We start from the raw sequence: 22998 nt of genomic DNA, 5'->3' as shown, positions 1-22998 counted from the left end.
GGTAGTTAAGGCAGCGGCTAGGAACTTAAGTAGCGGTAAGAAGGTAATAGCACTACTTTTTAATCAGCGCCGTGATAGGATTATAGTTACCCCTTAGTTAATCCAGGCGCTTGTAAAATCATTTAATGCGCTAGCTATAAATATACTTCTTATACAGTGCGGTAAGAAAGTTAAGATTACTAAAGAGGTGGTTAAGGCAGTAGCTAGGAACTAGAGCAGTGGCAAGGAGGTAGTAGCACTTCTCCTTAATTGGCGTAGTGACGAAGTTAAGATTACTAAAGAGGTAATTAAGGCAACAGCTAGGAATAAGGGCAGTGGCAAGAAGGTAATAGCACTACTCCTTAATTAGCGCAGCGATAAAGTTAAGATTATTAAAGAGGTGGTTAAGGTAGCAGCTAGGAACTCAAGCAATAGTAAGGAAGTAATAGTACTACTTTTTAATTAGCGCAGTGACGAAGTTAAAATTACTAAAGAGGTAGTTAAGGTAGTAGCTAGGAATAGGAGCAGTAGTAAGAAGGTAATAGCACTTCTCCTTAATTAGTGTAGCGGCGAAGTTAAGATTACTAAAGAGGTGGCTAAGGCAGCAGCTAGAAACTAGAGTAAGGAGGTAATAGCATTACTCCTTAATTAGCGTAGTGACGAAGTGAAAATCACTAAAGAGGTGGTTAAGGCAGCAGCTGGGAACTAGAGTAGTAGTAAGGAGGTAATAGCACTTCTCCTTAATTAGCGTAGCGACGAAGTCAAGATTACTAAAGAGGTGCTTAAAGAGGCGGTTTCTAACGAGCGTATAAGTTATAAGCTGGTTTAACTCCTCTATTAAACTATTAGCATTAAAGTTACTACTAGAGTAATTAAGGTAGCTGCTACTAGTGGTTAGGAACAAGTCCTTGGTCTTATTAATTAGTGGGATTATATTAACAATGGTAAAGAGCGATGGCTTAATATCTTACGCCTCTATAATGCCGCCAAAAATGGAGACGCCGTAACTGTTCGTTAATTTATTAATAACGGCATTCCTTTAGGCAAGCGAAATATCTGCGGAATAACCCCTTTATAGAGGGCGTCGCAGTCTAAGTATAAAGAAGTGGTTAAGGTTCTTCTTATAATAACTGCTGTTAATATTAATATACGGAGTATAACTGGGTAGACTCTATTGTTCTAGACTATAGCGTATAGTTACTCCGAAGTAGTACGGTTGCTTTTAGACTATAGTGCTGTGCAAAACTATACAGATAAGGACGGCAGATCACCGCTCTCCGTCGCTTAGTTTTACCAATAGGCCACTATAATAGCTATGTTTACTAAGCATAAAGCCTACTAGTCGCTGCTAAAAGACACTTACTAGGCAAATAGATAGATCGAATAGGCTATTAAGCTGCTAGAGCACGCCGCTAGAATCGCACGGATTATATTAGCCGTAGACAGACCCCCGGCGGCTAGTATTAGAAGATACGCGTGTATTTATACACTAGGCAAGCAAGTTCGTTAAATAGCTAGTCGCGACTATAGGCTTTTTTTGGTTTCTTTTTATTTTTATTAGTTTTATAATAGATTATAAGTAAAAAAGTAGGCTAAGTAATTAAATAGGAGTGTCTATAATTAATGTAAGTTTTAAAGATTAAATAAGTGTTAACCTAAGGCAGAGCCTTATCTACTAATTGTTTGTATTACCATCCTTAATATTCTTTATTATAACTTAATATCCTTCTACTGCCTAGAAAATGATCATTACTGCTTTATATACGAGTTATTAATTAATGCTTTTATAATCGTGTACTGCTGCCTAGTAGTGCACATACCTACTAGTTTATGTATATAGAGTTAAGCTTCTACTCAAATATCGTTTCCGTAATTGGAAAGTTAGGCTAGGTAGGCTAAATAAGCCAATAGCGCTAGCAAGCGGGCGCCTCCACTAACAGCTCTAAGTGGGGCTGTATTGTACAGCCGGCCTAGTATTATAACGCGAGGCGGATAATATAAGGCAAATAAGAGGATTATAAATATATAGTATCCCTTAACCTATACTTGGCCATACACAACATAGGTATGCTTATGACCTTTAACAAGCTTATTAGTATAGGCAGGAAACAATTCTTTACGTATAAGGGATATTATTGCGGTCACCTTAGGTTGCCCTTAGGATAACCTCCGGACGCCTCTTAGATAGTCGCCAGTTACGTACTAGAGGCACGTGCCTATAGTATATGGTCTCTATAATCCCAGAGGCCTTACCTTCTTAAGGATTCGTCTCTCTTACTAATCTATTCTGTTCTACAATCATGTCCTTATAGCCCCCTATTTACAAAGTCCCCTTATACTACGGTACTAAAATTGCACTACACATGTAAGGAGCCGCTAGCTATATATTTATATAATAGTTGCGTCACTCTATAATGTAGAGCATTCTAGTATTGGCTTAGTGTATGTGTTAAAATATAAGCGGTGCATATTGATTTCTAATAGTATGCTTATGGATCCTACTCTTATTCTTATTGCGGACTTTTCCATTCCTAAGTTTTAGATCTTAGTATTAGTTTCTAAGACCCTATTTAATAAGCTAGCCATATATAGTAAATTTAGGCTTTTGGGAGCCTATAAGTAAGCGTAATAACTCTAGGCTCTATAATTAAGAATTATAGATGCCTAATTATACTGGATCTTATAATAGATTAAGGAATAAGAATATATGCTAATAGTATGTATTTTAATGCTAAAATGTTAAATATAATTACGAGCGGCAATTAAAGTCCCGTGCTTTTACTCTGATAAGCTTTTGATTGACGTATCCTTATAATTGGGATTATAGTCCGCTATACGCTTCGCGGCTCTCTCTTACTTAATATACCTTGCTTTATTATCGGAAGCCATCCTCTTTAGGGGTGTTTCGGATCTTTTACGCTTCTTGACTTTAGGAAGAATGGAGTGTTTAATAAGCCCTCTTCGTCCTTGGATTTTGTTCTCTGTAGCAGCAAGGTATTGGTATAATTCTTAAGTGGATAAAAGTATATCTCGATCTTCTCAATCGCCCCCTCCATCAGCTCTTTATAAGCAAAGTTGGACAGTTAAAGTCGTAGACCTGGGTGAGTAGTAGGGTCTCCATTATCGTCGCGAAATGCCTAGTTTAGAATCTTAGAACACCGTAATGCAAGAACATTGACCTTAAACTGGGGATACATACCTCGTCTTCCATTTCTTGAATTACTCCCAATTGATCCCTATTGTTGGTATAGAATGCACGAGTTCGCCATACTAATAACGTCGCCTTGCGCGAACCTTTCTTGCCGTATTCAATGTCTAGGCTAATAACAACCTGTACACTAGCATCCGAGTCCAGAAGATAGTCTTCCGCTAGCCGGCCCAACCTCTTCGTCTTCTGTGAATATGCGACTTCGATTATAACGCTAGGGTATTAAGCATTATCGTGCCAGAAGGAGGCGTCCGGCTTATATTTTGACTTTGTGCTAGGTAGAGCATTGTTAAGTGGAAAATATATCTCAGTTAATCGGGCTGGGCGCACTTTCTGCGCAAAGAGGGCCGCCCTGTCTAATCCGCTGCGAATCGCTTTCAGCTGACTTCGAATCGCGTCCTTGATATTATCAATGAAGAGCTTACGTACGCCGGTCGGCATCCGAACAACAAGTTGATGGCTTCCTCCGTAGTAATTATATCTGTTCGATCTCTATCGTTAGCTACCGTTCCTATTATTCCTTAAATACACGCACCGTATCTTGTCTTTAACGTATCTAAATAGCGACTCGTCTCGCCTAAGCTGACGCTCTATCTTATCGTACTCTCCTCACGTAAGCTGAAATTCTGTCCACGGGTGTTCCTTGATGTGTCTTCCAGCTTGGATATCCTTGAAAAGCGCGATCACTCGGTGAGCTTGGGTGAAGGCTTTCTCGTCGGTTGGCGGAGGCGTTAAAGGTACACCTACGAAGCTTGAAGGCGGTGTGATATGCTAATGTTCTTTTAGAGGAGGCTGCGATGCAGACATAGCCGTGTGTTATGCCATTGGAAGGCCCGCATTACGAAGTTGAATGGTGGTGGTCGCGAGAATTGATTGTAGTCTGGAAGTTTCGGTATGGTTTAGTTAACTTAGTAACCGCGCCAAGCTAAATACTAAGTAGCAGTGCATTACCGCCATAACGTTATACCTAAGATAGTTGGTTCTAACGCCCACTAGTTGCCTATTTACTCTATATTCTCTATTCCTTAATCTTAAATGTATACCCTTAACAAGGGTATGGCCGGAGCGGGCTGGCTGCCCTCCCTACTAGCGGTGGCGAGTTTAAGTATTTTATGCTTTATTTGTCTGCTGTAAAGACCGCTAATTATGCTGCTACTAAACCTATTCTAGCAATTTTGTAAGAATATTTTTGCTTAGTTGGGTATCTACGGACCACGTAGGCAGCAGCCGATTAAATTACCCTACCTCTGTAAACGCAGTCTAAGAATTATTACTTAACTCTAGTATAAAGGCGTAACTAAAGTTAAGGTATTAGTAGAGGAGTCTTCTTATACTACCTAGTTCATTATATTGTTATCTCTATTAGCTGCGGTTAAACTTATTCCAATAGGCTAAGAAACGTAAGAAGATTGCTTATTCTAGGTAGGCCTTAATAGTAACTAAACCTTATAATCTTAGCTAACGGTATAGTATAGACGGTAGATATACTAGTAGTTATTCTAGATATTGTACTAATATACTTAATTATAGGAAGTATGTAGACCTGCGAATACTGGCATATAAGGCTGCTACTAATTCTACTGCGTTTGGTAGTGTAGTGTATAAGTAGACCTATAAATACTGGCATACAAGGCTGCTGCTAATTCTACCGTGTTTAGTGGTGTAGGACGTAAGTAGACCTGTAAATACTAGCATACGAGGCTGCTACTAATTCTACCGCGTTTGGTGGTGTAGCGTGTAAGTAGACCTACAAATACTAGTATACGAGGCTGCTGCTAATTCTACCGCGTTTAGTAGTGTAGTTTGTAAGTAGACCTGCGAATACTGGCATATAAGGCTGCTACTGATTCTGCCATATTTAGTAGTGTAGCGTGTAAGTAAACCTGCTAATACTAGCATGCGAGGCTGCTACTAATTCTACCGCGTTTGGTAGTATAGGATGTAAGTGGACCTGCGAATACTAGTATATAAGGCCGCTGCTAATTCTACCACGTTTGGTGGTATAGCGTGTAAGTAGACCTACGAATACTGGCATATAAGGCTGCTGCTGATTCTGCTGTGTTTGGTAGTCTAGGTTATAAGTAGACCTATAAATACTGGCATATAAGGCTGCTACTAATTCTACCGCGTTTGGTGGTGTAGCTTATAAGTAGACCTGCGAATATTAGTATGCGAGGCTGCTACTAATTCTACCGCGTTTGGTGGTGTAGCTTATAAGTAGACCTACAAATACTAGCATACAAGGCTGCTGCTAATTCTACCGCGTTTGGTGGTATAGCGTATAAGTAGACCTGCGAATACTGGTATGCGAGGCTACTACTAATTCTGCCGCGTTTGGTGGTATAGGATATAAGTAGACCTGCGAATATTAGTATGCGAGGCTACTACTAATTCTGCCGTGTCTAGTAGTGTAGTATATAAGTAGACCTGTAAATACTAGCATATAAGGCTACTACTAATTCTGCCGTGTTTTATAGTATAGTACGTAAGTAGACCTATAAATACTGGTATGCAAGGCTGCTGCTAATTCTGCCACGTTTGGTGGTGTAGAAGGTAAGTAGACCTATAAATACTAGCATATAAGGCTGCTGCTAATTCTGCCATATTTGGCGGTATAGCGTATAAGTAGACCTATAAATACTAGTATATAAGGCTGCTGCTAATTCTGCCGCGTTTAGTAGTGTAGTATATAAGTAGACCTGCGAATACTAGTATGTAAAGCTACTGCTAATTCTACCACGTTTAGTAGTGTAGGAGGTAAGTAGACCTGCGAATACTAGTATATAAGGCTGCTACTAATTCTGCCGCGTTTAGTAGTATAGTATATAAGTAGATCTACAAATACTAGCATGCAAGGCTACTGCTAATTCTACTATATTTAGTGGTGTAGGGTATAAGTAGACCTGCAAATACTAGTATATAAGGCTGCTGCTAATTTTATCGCGTTTAGTGGTATAGGAGGTAAGTAAACCTGCGAATACTAGTATATAAGGCTGCTGCTGATTCTGCCGCGTCTAGTAATATAGCGTGTAAGTAGACCTACAAATACTAGTATGCGAGGCTGCTGCTGATTCTACTATATTTAGTAGTGTAGGTTGTAAGTAAACCTATAAATACTAGTATATAAGGCTGCTGCTAATTCTGTTACGTTTAGTAGTGTAGGAGGTAAGTAGACCTATAAATACTAGCATACGAGGCTACTGCTTTCTGCCGCGTTTGGTGGTGTAGGTTGTAAGTAGACCTACAAATACTAGTATATAAGGCTGCTGCTAATTTTACCGCGTTTAGTGGTGTAGTTTGTAAATAAACCTGCGAATACTAGTATATAAGGCTACTGCTAATTCTACCGCGTTTAGTAGTATAGGAGGTAAGTAGACCTACGAATACTAGTATGTAAGGCTGCTACTAATTCTACCGCGTTTGGTGGTGTAGGGTGTAAGTAGACCTGCAAATACTAGCATATAAGGCTGCTACTAATTCTACCGCGTTTGGTAGTGTAGAGTGTAAGTAGACCTACAAATACTAGTATATAAGGCTGCTACTAATTTTACCGCGTTTAGTGGTGTAGCTTATAAGTAGACCTGCGAATACTAGTATATAAGGCTACTGCTAATTCTACCGCGTTTAGTGGTATAGCACGTAAGTAGACCTGCAAATACTAGTATGTAAGGCTGCTGCTAATTCTACCACGTCTAGTAGTATAGTATATAAGTAGACCTGCAAATACTAGCATATAAGGTTACTGCTAATTCTGCCGCGTTTAGTGATATAGCGTATAAGTAGACCTGCGATTACTAGTATACGAGGCTGCTGCTAATTTTACCGCGTTTAGTGGTATAGGGTATAAGTAGACCTGCGGATACTAGTATACAAGGCTACTACTAATTCTACTGCGTTTAGTAGTATAGGACGTAAGTAGACCTGTAAATACTAGTATATAAGGCTGCTACTAATTCTACTACGTTTAGTGGTGTAGCATATAAGTAGACCTGCTAATACTAGTATGCGGGGCTACTACTAATTCTACCGCGTTTAGTAGTATAGGAGGTAAGTAGACCTATAAATACTAGCATACGAGGCTGCTACTAATTCTGCTACGTTTGGTGGTATAGCGTATAAGTAGACCTATAAATACTGGTATGTGAGGCTGCTACTAATTCTGCCGTGTTTAGTGGTGTAGCGTATAAGTAGACCTGTAAATACTGGCATATAAGGCTGCTGCTAATTCTGCCGCGTTTAGTAGTGTAGGGTGTAAGTAGACTTGCGAATACTAGTATATAAGGCTGCTGCTAATTCTGCCGCGTCTAATAGTATAGCTTATAGGTAGACCTGCGAATACTAGTATATAAGGTTACTACTAATTCTGCCGCATTTAGTGTTGTAGTATATAAGTAGACCTGCGAATACTAGTATACAAGGCTGCTGCTAATTCTGCCGTATTTAGTAGTATAGCGTATAAATAGACCTATAAATACTAGTATATAAGGCTGCTGCTAATTCTACCGCGTTTAGTAGTATAGTAGGTAAGTAAACCTATAAATACTAGTATATAAGGCTGCTGCTAATTCTACCGCGTTTGGTGGTATAAAAGGTAAGTAGACCTGTAAATACTAGTATATAAGGCTACTGCTAATTCTGCCGCGTTTAATAGTGTAGTACATAAGTAGACCTGCGAATACTAATATATAAGGCTACTGCTAATCCTACTACGTTTAGTAGTATAGGTTGTAAGTAGACCTGCGAATATTAGTATACAAGGCTATTGCTAATTTTACTGCGTTTAGTAGTGTAGTAGGTAAGTAGACCTATAAATACTAGTATGCGAGGCTGCTGCTAATTCTGCCGCGTTTAGTAGTGTAGGTTATAAGTAGACCTATAAATACTAGCATACGAGGCTGCTGCTAATTCTACCGCGTTTAGTAGTATAGCTTGTAAGTAAACCTACAAATACTAGCATATAAGGTTGCTGCTAATTCTACCACGTTTGGTAGTGTAGCTTATAAGTAGACCTGCGAATACTAGCATGCGAGACTACTATTAATTTTACCGCGTTTAGTAGTGTAGGATATAAGTAGACCTGCGAATACTAGTATATAAGGCTGCTGCTAATTCTACCGCGTTTAGTAGTATAGTATGTAAGTAAACCTGCGAATACTAGTATACTAGTATATAAGGCTGCTACTAATTTTACCGCGTTTTATAGTGTAGCTTATAAGTAGACCTGCGAATACTAGTATATAAGGCTGCTACTAATTCTGCCGCGTTTAGTAGTATAGCTTATAAGTAGACCTATAAATACTAGCATGCGAAGCTACTGCTAATTCTACCGCGTTTAGTGGTATAGCGTGTAAGTAGACCTATAAATACTAGCATACAAGGCTACTACTAATTCTGCCGCGTTTAGTGGTATAGGGTATAAGTAGACCTATAAATACTAGCATGCGAGGCTACTGCTAATTTTACCGCATTTAGTAGTATAGCGTATAAGTAGACCTGCGAATACTAGTATATAAGGCTACTGCTAATTCTACCGCGTTTAGTAGTATAGGTTATAAGTAGACCTGCGAATACTAGTATATAAGGCTACTGCTAATTCTACCGCGTTTAGTGGTATAGCATATAAGTAGACCTACAAATACTAGCATACAAGGCTACTGCTAATTTTACTACGTTTAGTAGTATAGCATATAAGTAGACCTATAAATACTAGTATGCGAGGCTGCTACTAATTCTACTATATTTAGTGGTATAGAATGTAAGTAGACCTGTAAATACTAGCATACAAGGCTACTACTAATTCTGCCGCGTTTGGTGGTGTAGTATATAAGTAGACCTACAAATACTAGCATATAAGGCTGCTGCTAATTCTGCCGCGTTTAGTAGTATAGTACGTAAGTAAACCTACAAATACTAGTATACGAGGTTGCTGCTAATTCTACCATAGTTAGTGGTGCAGCTTATAAGTAGACCTGCGAATACTAGTATATAAGGCTACTACTAATTCTACCGCGTTTAGTAGTATAGAATATAAGTAGACCTACAAATACTGGTATATAAGGCTGCTGCTAATTCTACCGCGTTTAGTAGTATAGGGTATAAGTAGACCTGCAAATACTAGCATGCGAGGCTACTACTAATTCTACCGCGTTTAGTAGTATAGCTTATAAGTAGACCTACAAATACTAGTATATAAGGCTGCTGCTAATTCTGCCGCATTTAGTAGTGTAGTTTATAAGTAGACCTGCGAATACTAGTATACGAGGCTACTACTAATTCTGCCGCATTTAGTGGTGTAGGGTATAAGTAGACCTGCGAATACTAGTATACAAGGCTGCTACTAATTCTACCGCGTTTAGTGGTGTAGGATGTAAGTAGACCTATAAATACTAGTATATAAGGCTACTATTAATTCTACCGCGTTTAGTAGTGTAGTATATAAGTAGACCTGCGAATACTAGTATATAAGGCTGCTGCTAATTCTACCACGTTTAGTAGTATAGGGTGTAAGTAAACCTGCAAATACTAGCATATAAGGCTGCTGCTAATTTTGCCGCGTTTAGTGGTATAGGGTGTAAGTAGACCTGCAAATACTAGCATGCGAGGCTACTGCTAATTCTACCGCGTTTGGTGGTGTAGGACGTAAGTAGACCTGCGGATATCTGCCCTTAAATAGGTACTAATACAAATATAGCCTAATGGCTGGCACTATACCTTTAATAATAACTTTGCTCTAGATTTCTTTAAGAACTTGCTATTAAGCGTGCTACCAATTTAGCTTGCCCTAGTTTAGTGTTGTACCCACTGTACTTTAATTGTAGCTGCTAATTACAATATTGATCTTTCTAAAGTTAGTATTGCTAAAAAAAATTGCTAGCTCTGCGCTCTGCTTGTCTATATAGCTAAACAGCACTGTAATGATAAACTAAATGGTTAAATCGTTCGGGACGGGTTAGCGTTGAAAATTGAAAGTAAGGGGCCTTAAATTCTCCGGTTGTGTTCTAATTTAGGTTAGTATCTTTAACTTATATACGCTAGGCGGAGCTATTACTTATAGCTTATATCTACTACAGAACGTTCAGCTAATACCGGTCAAGACGTTTAGATTAGCTTTCCAGTCTTACCCGAAGTGGAAAGCGCTATACGTTTTACACTACTTCTCGCATAGCTTCGTTGGTGTGACGCGTCCTATAATTGCTATAAGCACGACGCTAAATCTAAAGTAGAAATGCCGACTAGGCTCCTCTATGTTGGGGATCCTAACCCTAATGTCCTGCGTCTCTACTGCCTTAAGAAAAACGAAAGAGTGAAATATGTCGCGTTGTCCTATTGCTGGGGACTCACTCCTAGGGAAAAGCCTGATTTCTGCACAATAGACAAAAACGTTAAGGCACGACAAAAAAGGTTTAGTTCCTCTGAGCTACCAAAGACATTCTGGGACGTAGTTAGAGTAACTCGAGAACTTAACATTAAATACCTCTGGATCGACTCACTTTGCATAATTTAGCAGAACCGGAAAGATTGGGAGTATGAGGCTAAGCGTATAGAAGGCGTCTTCGCTTCGGCTTATTGCACGATCGCTGTAACTTCGGCTGTTGATTTGAAGGTGGGATTTCTTGAGCGGAATGTAAGCAGTGAGTATGTTTATGGCCAAGACGCCTCAGGCCGGCGATTCTATGTCTGTACCGATATTGATGATTTCAATAACGATGTAGAAGAGGCTCGGCTTAATACGCGAGCCTGGGTAATATAGGAAAGAGTTTTGTTATGACAAACTATCTATTTTACCGCTAATCAGATATATTTTGAATGTGGAGCCGGGGTTTACTGCGAAAACCTTACTAGACTAGAAAGGTAAGAACTTAACAATATTTAATAGCCTAATATCTTCCTAACCTGGGTATTTCGCTCCTTAGCTCTTTCCAAAAGATATACTTTATGCTTGATCTAAATTTCCCGCACCAGATCCTTAAATTAGGCGGCCGACGTACTATGGAATTTATTCGCTTTCTTTTTGAGGCCTACTTGAAACGTCACCTGACAGAGGAAACTGATAGATGTATTGCAATATCTGGGTTAGAGGCCCGTATTGCACGCGCTATAGGGTGTAAAAGTAGATACGGCATCTTTAAGTGGTACCTTTATAGGAATCTCCTATGGTAGAGGTCTGATGAGGAAAAGATGAAGCAGATTAGGTACGAACCCGGGATCGTGCTATCTTGGTCATGGATGGCATATGATGGAGGTATTCGGTTTATGGAAATTCCTTTTGGTGATGTGGATTGGAATAATAAGCTCCGATTTAATATGGAGCATAAGCATGTGTTCTTTAATATCTTTAAGAGAAAGGGAAGATATGCGTTAGTTACCGATATAGGAGTTTTCCGGAACTGTAGCCTGGAATAAAGGGATATAAGCTACGCCGTCTTGGACTTAAGCAAAATAAAAAGAGGGCGGATTTGGTATGACATCGAGGCGAGTAAAGGCCTTCATGCCGAAATGTGTGTTATTGTTGGGAGGAAGTTTGGTAAAATTAAGCATGGGCTGAGGAATAAGTACTACTATATATTAGTTGTTAGGCCGACTAGTATAGATGGCGAGTACACGAGGGTTGGAGCTGGGTGGATTTAGAGTGACTATGTAGCGAGATAGGGGCTTAACGTACGAGTTGTGTGAACGGCTTTGCACTTAAGGATCTGGCGGAGTAACCTATAGATATATGGATCTAATGTTAAATTATGAGGTATGGTCTATATATAGGCTCTATCTATCTGCATTATCCCTTGACCCGTTAGGGCGAGTAGAGGGGAAGGCCCGTGCGCGAACTCGGCTACTGAATCCTATTGATCTAATTGGTGGGCTCTTATCGATAATGAGTTAAGGGATAGGTAATGAGAGTGGGGCTTTGTTTAAGTATGGATTATAATAGGTAAAGCTTATTGCTAAGGCTACTGCCTAAGGTAAGTCTAAGTATTTACCGTATGCTTACAGAGGTGCCTTTTAAAAGTCTTTACCGCTAAGCCAGCTTACCGCTAAGGCAGAATAACAAGATTCTGCTAGTAGAATTCTGCTGTTATTAAGCGTTCTACCAAGTTTGTTTTTAGCAGCTTAATTTAGCAGCTTAATTCCATAGCTTTTTTTTTTTTAATATTCTAAATGGCTACTGAAAGATCTACTGCTAAACATTTTATAAGTAATTATGACTTGACTACGAGGGCTTAGATTATAGCTCTTAGAGTTTATGGAATAATGTAAGGGGACTTTATAGACAGGGGGCTATAAGGTATGATTGTAGGAACAGGATGGATTGTAGAGGAGATGAATCTTTGAGGAGGTAAGGCCTCTGGGATTGGAGAGACTATATACTATAGGGTACGTGCCCTGGCACGTGACCGGCGACTATTTGAGGGGTGTTTGAGGGTTGACCTGAGGGTAACCCGAGGTGGCCCTAATAATATCCCTTACAAATTTCAACTACTAAAATTACAAAAATAATATAAATTTCTGAACAAATTATATAATATATATTGCCGTACAGTCAATTGAGGCTTTAATCCAAAATCTTCTCCTCTTGTCCTTAATATCTATATAAATAATACTTTTCGCTTTAGCTGTCTATGTAAATAGACTGAAGATACTAATTAACTGTATATAATATATAGAACAAAAAAGGAGCACCAAAATTGAGATCCGACCCATACTGTCCTATGGGGGTTCCTTTCCGTCTTATCTTGTCCGTACGGTTAAGCTGAGAGTGAGGATCTCGTCTGTTACTGATGCAGCGGCGTTACGTCGTGGCTATAGGGCGCTTTCGAATGCGTCGCCCTTGACGCCGTCAGAATAGCAGAGTTTTCGCGGATCTTGGCGCCAAGACCTAGTCAAACAAGACAGACGACTCCATAAAATCGGCCTCTGTACCTCCACGCGGTGGAGCCTGGGAACCTAGTAGACAGCTATTGGCGTTTTACGATCGTGCTAATAGACTGCTAGAGCAAATAGAGACGTTATGTACGGCAGCGCATCGCGGACGCTGCGACGTGGTGGTAGTGGGAAGAATTCTCTTGTTGGGAGGGTGAGCCCTAGCGGAGACTTACAAACACAGCTACTACGTCTCGACGTACGTATCGAGCTTATTGACTACGGCGACCTCTACCTCTGGCGACCCCTTCCTCTTATACGGTATAACTACGTTACACGCGCACGAACTATATACACCTCGTAGGTGGGAGGCCTGTGATAAGCCTCTCATTCCCCACTCTACCTGACGGCCTGGACTTACCTATATGGTATTTTGTCTTCCTCTACGTCTTAATCGAAACCTAGCTAGGATGTAGGAGATGGAAGTAGGGGACCTAGGTTGGGGCCCTAGGACAAGACACCTAGTTACATTCGTCCCGCTGTTCCTTTAGGGTGGAAATCATGCTGCAAGCAGGAGAACCGCAGGCGACGTGTATGCACGTACAGTATATAGGGCGGAAGGGCAGGATTACATCGATGTTACGATATTAACTTTACGGCACTTACAAATTTAAAAGGAAGCATGGTACGAGCGGCAGATAAGGCAAGATAGGCAATCAGGACACCCCCGTACGGGGGTCTCAGAGCAGCGACCTAAAGGTATTTTTCCTCCCGTTGATGTAGTACGGGCGTGCTACCTGGAGGGGTACACTCTATATCACCGCTCACGTTCGCCTTGGAGGTTTTTTGTATCTATATCACAGCAGTAGTCTGTATGGACCTTAATTGGGACCGCATTAGACGTTAATCAAGAATTAATAATAATAATAATAATATATAGAACATTCAACGCCTTCTTTAGTGTAGTAATTCTCCTAATTTAAATATAATTGAGCCTTACTAGCTGTATATTAAAAGGGTTATTATATATAAGGGAGCGCTGCAGTATAGAGAGGTTGCAGGGAAGGAATGGCAGGCGGTATGGAAAAATCTTAAGTAGTGAAGGATTCAAGCTTAGATTAAGCGGATTATTAGGTATATCCAGTGTTACGGCACTATTACGCGTTACTGTTACAGACCCTAGTCAGGGGCTCGGCCGAGCCTTGGCCCCATGTATATAGGCGTGTCCTTTCCTCGACCTTCTTCTAGTCCTCGTCTTGGAATTCTCGTACACTGGCTACCAATAGATTCTGTTCTTTTGACTGAGCCTTCACATCCAGAAGGCTATTAAGCTTAAAGGAGGTAACAAGGATAGAGAGGGTGCTATAGAGGCACCAAGACGCTTAAAAGCACCTAAAGTGTTAGGAACGCTTGTAGCAGGAACTACGGGGACGTTCTTAATTGGGCTAGGTATGTAGGTAAAGCAAGTAGACAAGATCTGGTCGTTCAACTGGTGGAGTGGTTGCCCAACAGATTAACTCCAATTATATTCTGAGATTCACTACAAAGAGGAAAGCTATCTAGGTAGGGAGCGTAGTCCTTTAAATACACAACCTGACTCCTAAGAAATCCTCCATGTACGTGAAGTACGCGAGGTACGTGAGGTATGTGAGGTCCCAACGTTCCTCATCACGTGACTCGGCTACCCCTCGTCACATGGGTCTACCAGATCCATCTCGGCTAGTGAATCCGGTATGACGCTAACATCCTCGAGTCCCCTAAGTACTCGTAACGTCTGTGATATAAGGTCCGTAACATAAAGCGGGAGAGGACAAATGGGAGGATATCTAGATTTGGAAGGCGGTGAGCCAGGGCGTTCAATTTCTTGGCGGCAAAGGCTTTTGGAAGGCACCTCCGTAGCTGCGGGGGGACTTCCATATTGCACGGGACGGGTTTAGTGGCAGTATAATTAGCGGTCTTTACAGCAGACGGATAAAGCATAAAATACTTAAAACTCGCCACCGCTAGCAGGGAGGGCGGCCGACCCGCTCCGGCCCTACCCTTGTCGAGATGCAAGAAGTGGGAATAAAATGTAGAAATGAAAGGTTTTAAGAGTGCTGACCGATCTGAGCGGCGATTAAGTCCTAGCCATGTGTGGCGGATTCAGCTCGGGTACCCCATAATACCCCGCTTCGGAAGCGGATTAACTCCCGGCTCTGGAGCTAAGAAACCCTGTTAACGGGGCACGGGCACGGAACCATACTACCAATTGATTCGATATCATGATAACCCCCTGAGGTGGGAATCTGTGCTATAGTGCCTATTCTAAGGCTGTTTAACGCAAAGGTTACGAATTACGAGTGAAAACTTGCGTTTTTACTTGGATGAAGAGCATCTCATTGATATATTCTTATAGTTTGGATTATCGTCCGCCATACGCTTCGCTGCTCTCTCTGTGACTTAGCGCAATTAGGTAGCAGTTCTGCTATATCCTCTCCAGTTATGCATCCCCAGTCGCTAATCCTTAAATTTAGGAAAATTTAGAGATATTATCGGTTCCAACTTAATTTTACAAAAATTGTGATTCGACATTGAAGCAGCAAAATTTAATATAATATTATGTCTGTAAGCGAAATATTTCCTATATTCTAGATTTAAAAGCTAAGGCACCTAAGTACTTATCCGGTTCTGGTTATACGGGCATATGTACTATATGCAATTATCTAAACAATAAGCACCGGTACGAAACATGCATAGCGGTTAGATGCAGGAAGAAATGGAAAATTTATCAGGCTGGCGGGCAGTGGAGGCTATATAAAGAGTGTAATAATTATCTAGGAGGGGGCCTATTAGGAACCAGACCAGGTAGCTAGATTTGAGATAATGAAGGAAATTACTAAAGCGATGGAAGGCACCGTGGCCCGATTTTGTGGGAGGAGTATGTGCAAAGTTACCTTAATGCGAAAACTTTTCGAATTAATTAACGGATATAACTGACGATCCCTAATCCTCTAATTCGTCATCTAGGAGATTATTAAGCCACTCGTGTTTCCAGAGATCCATTTCGTCCGATTGTATCCCATCCAATAATACCCAACTGAAAATGCATTGGGTTGCAGACCAAGAGATTATCTTATCGCACGAGACACTAGGCAGTGCCCATTAAGGCCTTATTACGAAATTCCATGTGAAATACCAGAGACGTATCTATTGACGGCGAAGCTGCGACCAAATGCAAGCCATCTAGAAGCGAAAATTTTTGAATAGCCTTTTATGATAATGCCTTTTTAATCGGAAGGTCATTCCGGAATTATATAGAGGCGGTTCATTCTCTAGTTGCCAGATCCATTAACTGTAGACCAGCCAGTGCCCGTAGGTATAGTGCTGTTGGGCTTTAAATGCAGCGTTTTTTAGCTTGACTGCGCCAAAAGGTGACTATAAACTAAGTGGCGGTAACGCGTAATGCCTGGAACCTATATCTATAATATAGAGGAGGCGGTATTCATCTTTACAACGAATACATTGTCGGCCTTCAATGCTCTTAAAAATCCGCAATTGCTGGTAAAATTGTGGGTCCATAAATGATTAAGAGGATTTAGTCCAGACTGTAGCTTCTAAAGAGATTGGCGGCAAATGTTGACCGGTTATGTTAAGTAACTTTAGGAGCAATCCGGTGATTGCTGCGCCCAACCACAAGGGCGCCGAACTTGGCCGACGAGTGGCCATTATCTGGACAATTTTCTGACATTGCTCTTCTTTCTTAAGAGATGGAATAATTTCCTACAATATAGGATAGAGCCATTCGCTAGCGACATTACAGTCCACACCCGGCTCCCAGAAACATCCAAATATAAAGGAGGATAACGCGTTCGGAATGCAGCTCAGTGCCATATAATGTGGAAGGTGGCTTATAGGTGGTATTCGCTCAAAACTAACTAACTCCGTATGTTCTGGGAACCCGGTTATAAATCGGGGGCGAGGTAGTATAATACGCGCCCCAAACCTTCCTTGTCTCGGCAAGGTAAGAGCGGCGATAAACGCAGCTAGAAGTTGGTCATAGATATAATGTACCTTCGCAAATTTATAGAGATATTCCCGCGCCTTAATGGAGTTAGGGGGATTACCTAGCATATCTAACGACTGAGTTGCTGGATTATCTTGAAGAATATTGAAACGGTTCTTGAGGCTTAAGTAACATGACCACGGTGGATAGTACTGGTGACTTAACCGGTAAAGGATCGATCGCCATCCGCATCCCGGTGCGAGAATTGCCGCCCACCATCGGCACTCGCGTGTGGCCATATCTCCGATATAAACGGAGAAAGAGCCATCTTCAGATGGGGCCGGAGTAGTAAACACAGCCGCTTTGTTATTAGTGTAGAAAATCCTGTCTTTTCCAGACTTCTTACGCAATTCAAGGAGACGAGTAGAAAGGACGTACGACCACCCTAATATGAGTATGGCGAGGTAGTTCCCTAAAAAGCCCGTGTTGAGTCTAGGCCCAAAGCCAGGCTAGGAAGGCAAGATGTCATCCGTAATGTAGTAGACGCCTGGCGAGTCCAAGCCAATCAAAACCTTCTGAGAGCGCGATCTCTTTGTTACAGTGTTAAGGCAGCAACCTTCTAATAATCTGATATCCCATTATAAAGACCCCTCTAAGAACAGCGATTTATTCTCGATAATTTCTTTAATATTAGGATGATCGGGTATTAAGGGTGTCTAGTTTAGAAGTATGTTAATGTTGCTGTAGGAAAGTGGATAACCGTTTATTAAGCTAGCTGAGTGCAATAGCTGATGCTAGAGACGACGGCTTCGGGATAGTATTTTCGACGATTGTCGCGGAGTAGGCCGGACGTGATCACTATTATACTTCGTTTGGTCTTCCTCAGGCATAAACCTATATTATAGTTAGTGAGGCAGTTACTATATATTGAAAAGGCAGACTAGAGAATGGGTAACGTGAAGCGCACTTACTTCGCGGATAATATATCTACTTCCTATAAACTGCTCGTGATTTTGTGGATTAGATTTAGAGGGTAAAGGCGGTGTTATATACTGATGTTCTTTTAGAGGGGTCTGTGACATAGATATAGGGGTATATTATGCTATGAGTGTTATTAGGCTGCATTGCGAAGTTTAACAGTTGTGAGAATTTGGTTGGAGTTAGGGAGTTCCGGTGCTCTTAAGTTGACTTAGTAACCCCGCCATACTAAACAACCTTAGCTCATTATTATAGCCGAGCTCAGCGCACAAGCTAATGAAAGGGTCTGTGGCTAGTAATGTTAGTGGATGCGGCGGTGCTTATTCGCTATAACGCTAAGCTTATAACCGTTGTTAGTCCCAACGCTAACCACAGCCCACTTTCTCTACTTGTACTTTCTCTATTCACTAACCTTAAAAGGTAGACCCCCACAAGGGTGTGACCGGAGCGGGTTGGCCACCCTCCCTGCTAGCTCCCGCGAGTTCTCAGCGAGTGCCGTCTTAGCGTCCGCTGGCGGACTGAGTGTGCCCTAAGCTTATGCATTAGTAATCCTCCTACTTGCCTTATGTCATCTACAGCGCGCTGTAATACCTGGTTAGCTGTATACTACAACCTACTTACTATGCTGTTAGTTTCCGTCGCATCTGGCCTGGCATACAAGGGGGTAACATCAATGCCTCAGACGCCCCCCCTGCTAGTACGGGTCAAGAAATAAGCGAGTCCAAAGTGACATAGCGGGACCAGGTTATTTTGTTTACCATACTAGCAGGGGGGGCGTCTGACCCATTCATGTTACCCCCTTGTAGAGGTGTCCCGCTTCGGCTTGCATAGCCTGCCTTATTCAGCCTGGCACAGCTCACCTCCCCCAGCATCCCACCCGCAGAGCTCTGCCAAATGCCGTTCGCATTCTCAACACCCTCCTGTGAATATAACTACTCTCTTCTTTGTACAGAAGGAGCTTACCTCTTACATCGAGAATCGTTGCGATGAGATGGCGGAAGCGCTAGCCGTAGTTGGTATCGTCGCCAATATAATCCAGCTCGTTGACTTCGGCTCCCGGGTTCTGAAACGTCTTGAAGAATATCAGTCCGGGCTAGGAGACATCCCGGAAGTGTTCCACCACATTAAAGCCGAGCTGCCTGTGCTGCTGGATGCCCTCCGCCAGACCAAAGCGGTGATCGATGCTGGATCTATGCAAGATGACTCTAAAAAGGCGCTCATTCCTGCTGTTGAAGGGTGTGGAATACAAATACAGTTGCTAGACGATGTAATTGTAAAAGCGCTGCCCGCATCGGGCGACTCTTGGGCCATAAGAGGCAGGAAGGCGCTTAGGAGCCTTCGGTATGACGCAAAGGTGGAGAAGATAATAGCAGTGGTCCGGGGGTATATCCAGACGCTGACATACCACTACGCCGCCGCATACACACTAAGGCCCTTAGTAGGTATGACTCTCGTGTCCTAGGTAGTATATCTACATTTTGATAGCCCAATCTTAATAGACCGAACCCTACTACCACCCGCTCCGTCCTCCACTGTTCCTTTCTGGCGTAATCCACGTTTTGTAGACCGCGAGATCCTTATCGAAATACATAGCAAGAGCTAGCAGTCTGCGTCCAGAGTAGCACTTGTTGGCCTTGGTGGCGTTGGGTAGGCAATAAGCGTAGTGTTCTCCTGAGGGCATAAACTGACAAGCTTGAAAGAAAGTCGCAGCTTGCCGTCGAGTACGCGTACTAGGTACGAGAAAGATCCCCAGCTACCTGGGTCTTCTGGGTGCATGCAAGCAGCACAGTAAGGTTCGAGGAAGGCTACCGGAAAATCGCCGAACGAGCTAAGCTTCCTGGCTGTGCGATGAGGCACATGGTCACTGGGTGATGATTATTGACAATGCGGACGATCTAGGCGTCTTCTCCCGCCCGTCAGAGAGACGTAAAGGTAGGAAAGACGATGGTTCTAGCAATGCAGCAGCCGCGTTGCTAGAGTTTCTGCCTCAATCACCAAATGGGTCTATCCTTATCACCTCCCGGAGCCGAGATGTCGCCTTTCGACTAACGGGAAGCTACGCGGACATCATCAGAGTTTATCCAATGGACCAAGCACGCGCTCTGGCCTTGCTCCGAAACAAGCTTAAAGGGAGCCTTAAACAGGACGATGCGGTTGCGCTAGTTGAGGCGCTTAACTACATGCCCCTTGCCATTACCTAGGCCGCCACTTACATTAGCCAGAGAGCGCCGCGTGCTATAGTGTTGAGGTATCTACAGAATCTCCGCAAGGGTAACCGAGACAGAGCGAAACTGCTAGATATAGACATTAAGGACTCTTAAAGGGACGGCACAGCGTTAAACTCTATTATTGCTACCTAGCAGATATCTTTTAAGCATATCCGCAAAGCGAGGCCTTCGGCAACACGGCTGTTGTCGCTTATAAGTCTTTTTAATTGGTAGGGAATTCCAGAGTCTTTACTCGGTGGCCGCTACTAAGAAGACAATAATGCCAGCGCTAATTTTAAGGATAATTTAAACACGTTAACGAGTTTCTCTTTGGTTGTGACAGATATAGACGGGCATTATTTTAAGATGTACTAACTTATGCAGTTCTTAATAAGGAAATAGCTGGAGCTATAGGGCGAGCTAGAAGGCTAGAGGAAGAAGTACATTACGCTTATGGATGGTAGTTACCCGGTGGGACAGTATGAGAACTAAAAAGCATGTCAAGCGCTATTTCCGCACGCTTAAGCAGCGGTAGCGAGTTGACCAGCCGGTGGCGGCGCGCTAGAGGCGTGGGCGTCGGTCCTTTTTAAGGCTGCGTGGTATACAGGCGATATGGGGAACTACCAGGCAGCGCAGGAGATGGGCCGAGACGCTTTAGAGGCAAGGGAGGTTACTCTAAAAGCAGAGCATTCAAACACGCTCACTAGCGTTAACAACCTTGGGTTGGTGTTGTCGAGGTAGGGTAAGTACAAAGAGGCCGAAGCAATGCATCGGCGGGCGCTGGAAGGATATAAGAAGGTACTTAGGCTAGAGCATCTAGACACGCTCACCAGTGCCGACAACCTTGGGTTAGTGTTATTGAGCCAGGGCAAGTATAAAGAGGCCGAAGCAATGCACCGGCGGGCGCTGGAAGGATCTAAGAAGGTGCTTGGGCACGAGCATCTAGACACGCTCACTAGCGTCAACAACCTTAGGTGGGTATTGGAGAGCCAGGGCAAGTACGAAGAGGTTGAAGTAATGTATCGGCGGGCGCTGGAAGCAAGAGAGAAGGTGCTTAGGCGCGAGCATCCATCCACGCTCACTAGCGTTAGTAACCTTGGGTTAGTGTTAGAGAGCTAGGGCAAGTACGAAGAGGCCAAAGTAATGCATCGGCGGGCGCTAGAAGCAGGAGAGAAGGTGCTTAGGCGCGAGTATCCATCTACGCTCACTAGCGTCAGTAACCTTGGGTCGGTGTTGCAGAGCTAGGGCAAGTACAAAGAGGCCGAAGTAATGCATCGGCGAGATCTAGAAGGGTCTGAGAAGGTGCTTAGGCGCGAGCATCTAGACACGCTCACTAGCGTCAGCAACCTTGGGTCGGTGTTGGAGAGCCAGGGCAAGTACAAAGAGGCCGAAGCGATGCACCGGCGGGCACTAGAAGGATATAAGAAGGTACTTAGGCTAAAGCATCCACACACGCTCACCAGCGTATATTGCTTAGCTCATCTTCTCCACTAGCAAGAACAATATAAGTCTACGTCAGAATTGTACTAGACAGCATACAACGGATGTCTAAAGACTTTATTGCCACCTTGTAATAGCTGCTTTGTTTTCATTGTTGTTCCTTATTCTTAAAGCTAAAAGGTGGGTAAGCAACCGACACGCCTATAAATGCGCATGTTACGGTCTCTTCACTAACGATAAACGGAGATATATAGTTAGGAGACAACAGGAAAGTATACTGCGGGGTTCTCGTCTTAGGCAATAGACTCTTTATATACCTCTTTGCAGCCCCAAAAAAGACCACCTATACCAACAACTAATGCGACACAAGGACTTCTTAGTCTATATATATATATCTAAAGTTCATTATGGTGATGCTGTGCGCGCAATTTTCATAAATTACTTACTCAAATTTACGGGTTTCAGTTAAAGCATTTAAGCATTTATGCTAAGGTACTAATTCAGAAACACGTCAAACTTCTAATTACTAAAACGACATCACTTATTTCGTTCTTAGACTCTGACATTACACAGGTATAGCAGACGAAGAAGGGAGTTTTGGGTAAGAAGTTAAGTTAATCAAAATTAGCGACGTCTTCTGCCCCTGTGTTGAGTATAAACACCAACTAGTCGGATCCAAACGGCGATAGTAAGGATTAAGAAGAGGACGTCATATAGGGCCTGCAGCTGTAGCAGTAATACCGTCGTCGGTAAGGGCGGTAGGGGCATAGTAGGCAATCGGACGGGTACACGAGCAGAGCTCCAGATTCGACTTGACGATTAATCTAGAAAAAAAAAGCTCCAGATTAATCTGACGCCAAGACCTCAGGTTCAACTACTATATACGGTAAAACGTGCGAATTTAACGCGGTTGCCAATCTGGAGGAGCTTTAGATTAGAAAGTCGCCAGATTGACCGAACAGTCACCTCTAGATCAGATTAAGGCTCCAGATCAACTCGGTTCTAAAGCCTCCAGATTCTTCCGCTTGCGCGCGTAAGCGTATTGTCCGCCTTTAAACTATAATCCCCTCACTTACAACAAACCAACTCAAGGCATCTTAATAGATACTATCAGTACCGAGATAGAAAATATATACCTTCTTTACTTCCCCTTCGCGTTTAATTTTTATAACTACGTTCGTAGCCCCCTAAGATAGTAGTAATAAGCAGCTTAAAGTCCTTAGGTGGTTATTATTTGGGTAGGCTGTAGGTAATTTAATCAACACATTGCCCGTTCGGCGGCGCTTTTTACTAGATATTGTGGAGGCGTATAGAGTAGATATACTCATCGATTATAGAGCTGCTTCTGC

At 42.5% G+C, this 22998-nt stretch overlaps 3 protein-coding genes across 3 annotated transcripts; all 3 read left to right on the top strand.

The window, feature by feature from the left end:
- Positions 1–18993: 18993 nt before the first annotated feature.
- K441DRAFT_537853 (uncharacterized protein) lies at positions 18994–19464 on the top strand (the record flags this gene model as incomplete). The annotated part of the gene is made up of 1 exon (XM_067642503.1): positions 18994–19464. One exon carries the CDS (start codon positions 18994–18996, stop codon positions 19462–19464), a length of 471 nt encoding a protein of 156 aa, XP_067509102.1.
- A 1525-nt stretch (positions 19465–20989) lies between these two features.
- Positions 20990–21726, top strand: K441DRAFT_724671 (uncharacterized protein; the record flags this gene model as incomplete). Its single annotated transcript, XM_067654109.1, has 1 exon — positions 20990–21726. A coding segment is annotated over one exon (339 nt), but the record flags the coding sequence as incomplete, so codon positions are not given.
- K441DRAFT_724667 (uncharacterized protein) lies at positions 21461–21726 on the top strand. Its single transcript, XM_067654108.1, has one exon. It carries the CDS (start codon positions 21479–21481, stop codon positions 21701–21703), a length of 225 nt encoding a protein of 74 aa, XP_067509100.1. The 5' UTR covers positions 21461–21478; the 3' UTR covers positions 21704–21726.
- Positions 21727–22998: the final 1272 nt, after the last annotated feature.

Source organism: Cenococcum geophilum, assembly GCF_001692895.1.
Source record: "Cenococcum geophilum 1.58 unplaced genomic scaffold K441scaffold_3, whole genome shotgun sequence".
In the NCBI taxonomy this organism is placed as follows: domain Eukaryota; kingdom Fungi; phylum Ascomycota; class Dothideomycetes; order Gloniales; family Gloniaceae; genus Cenococcum; species Cenococcum geophilum.
This window is presented reverse-complemented; position numbering and strand designations above follow the sequence as displayed.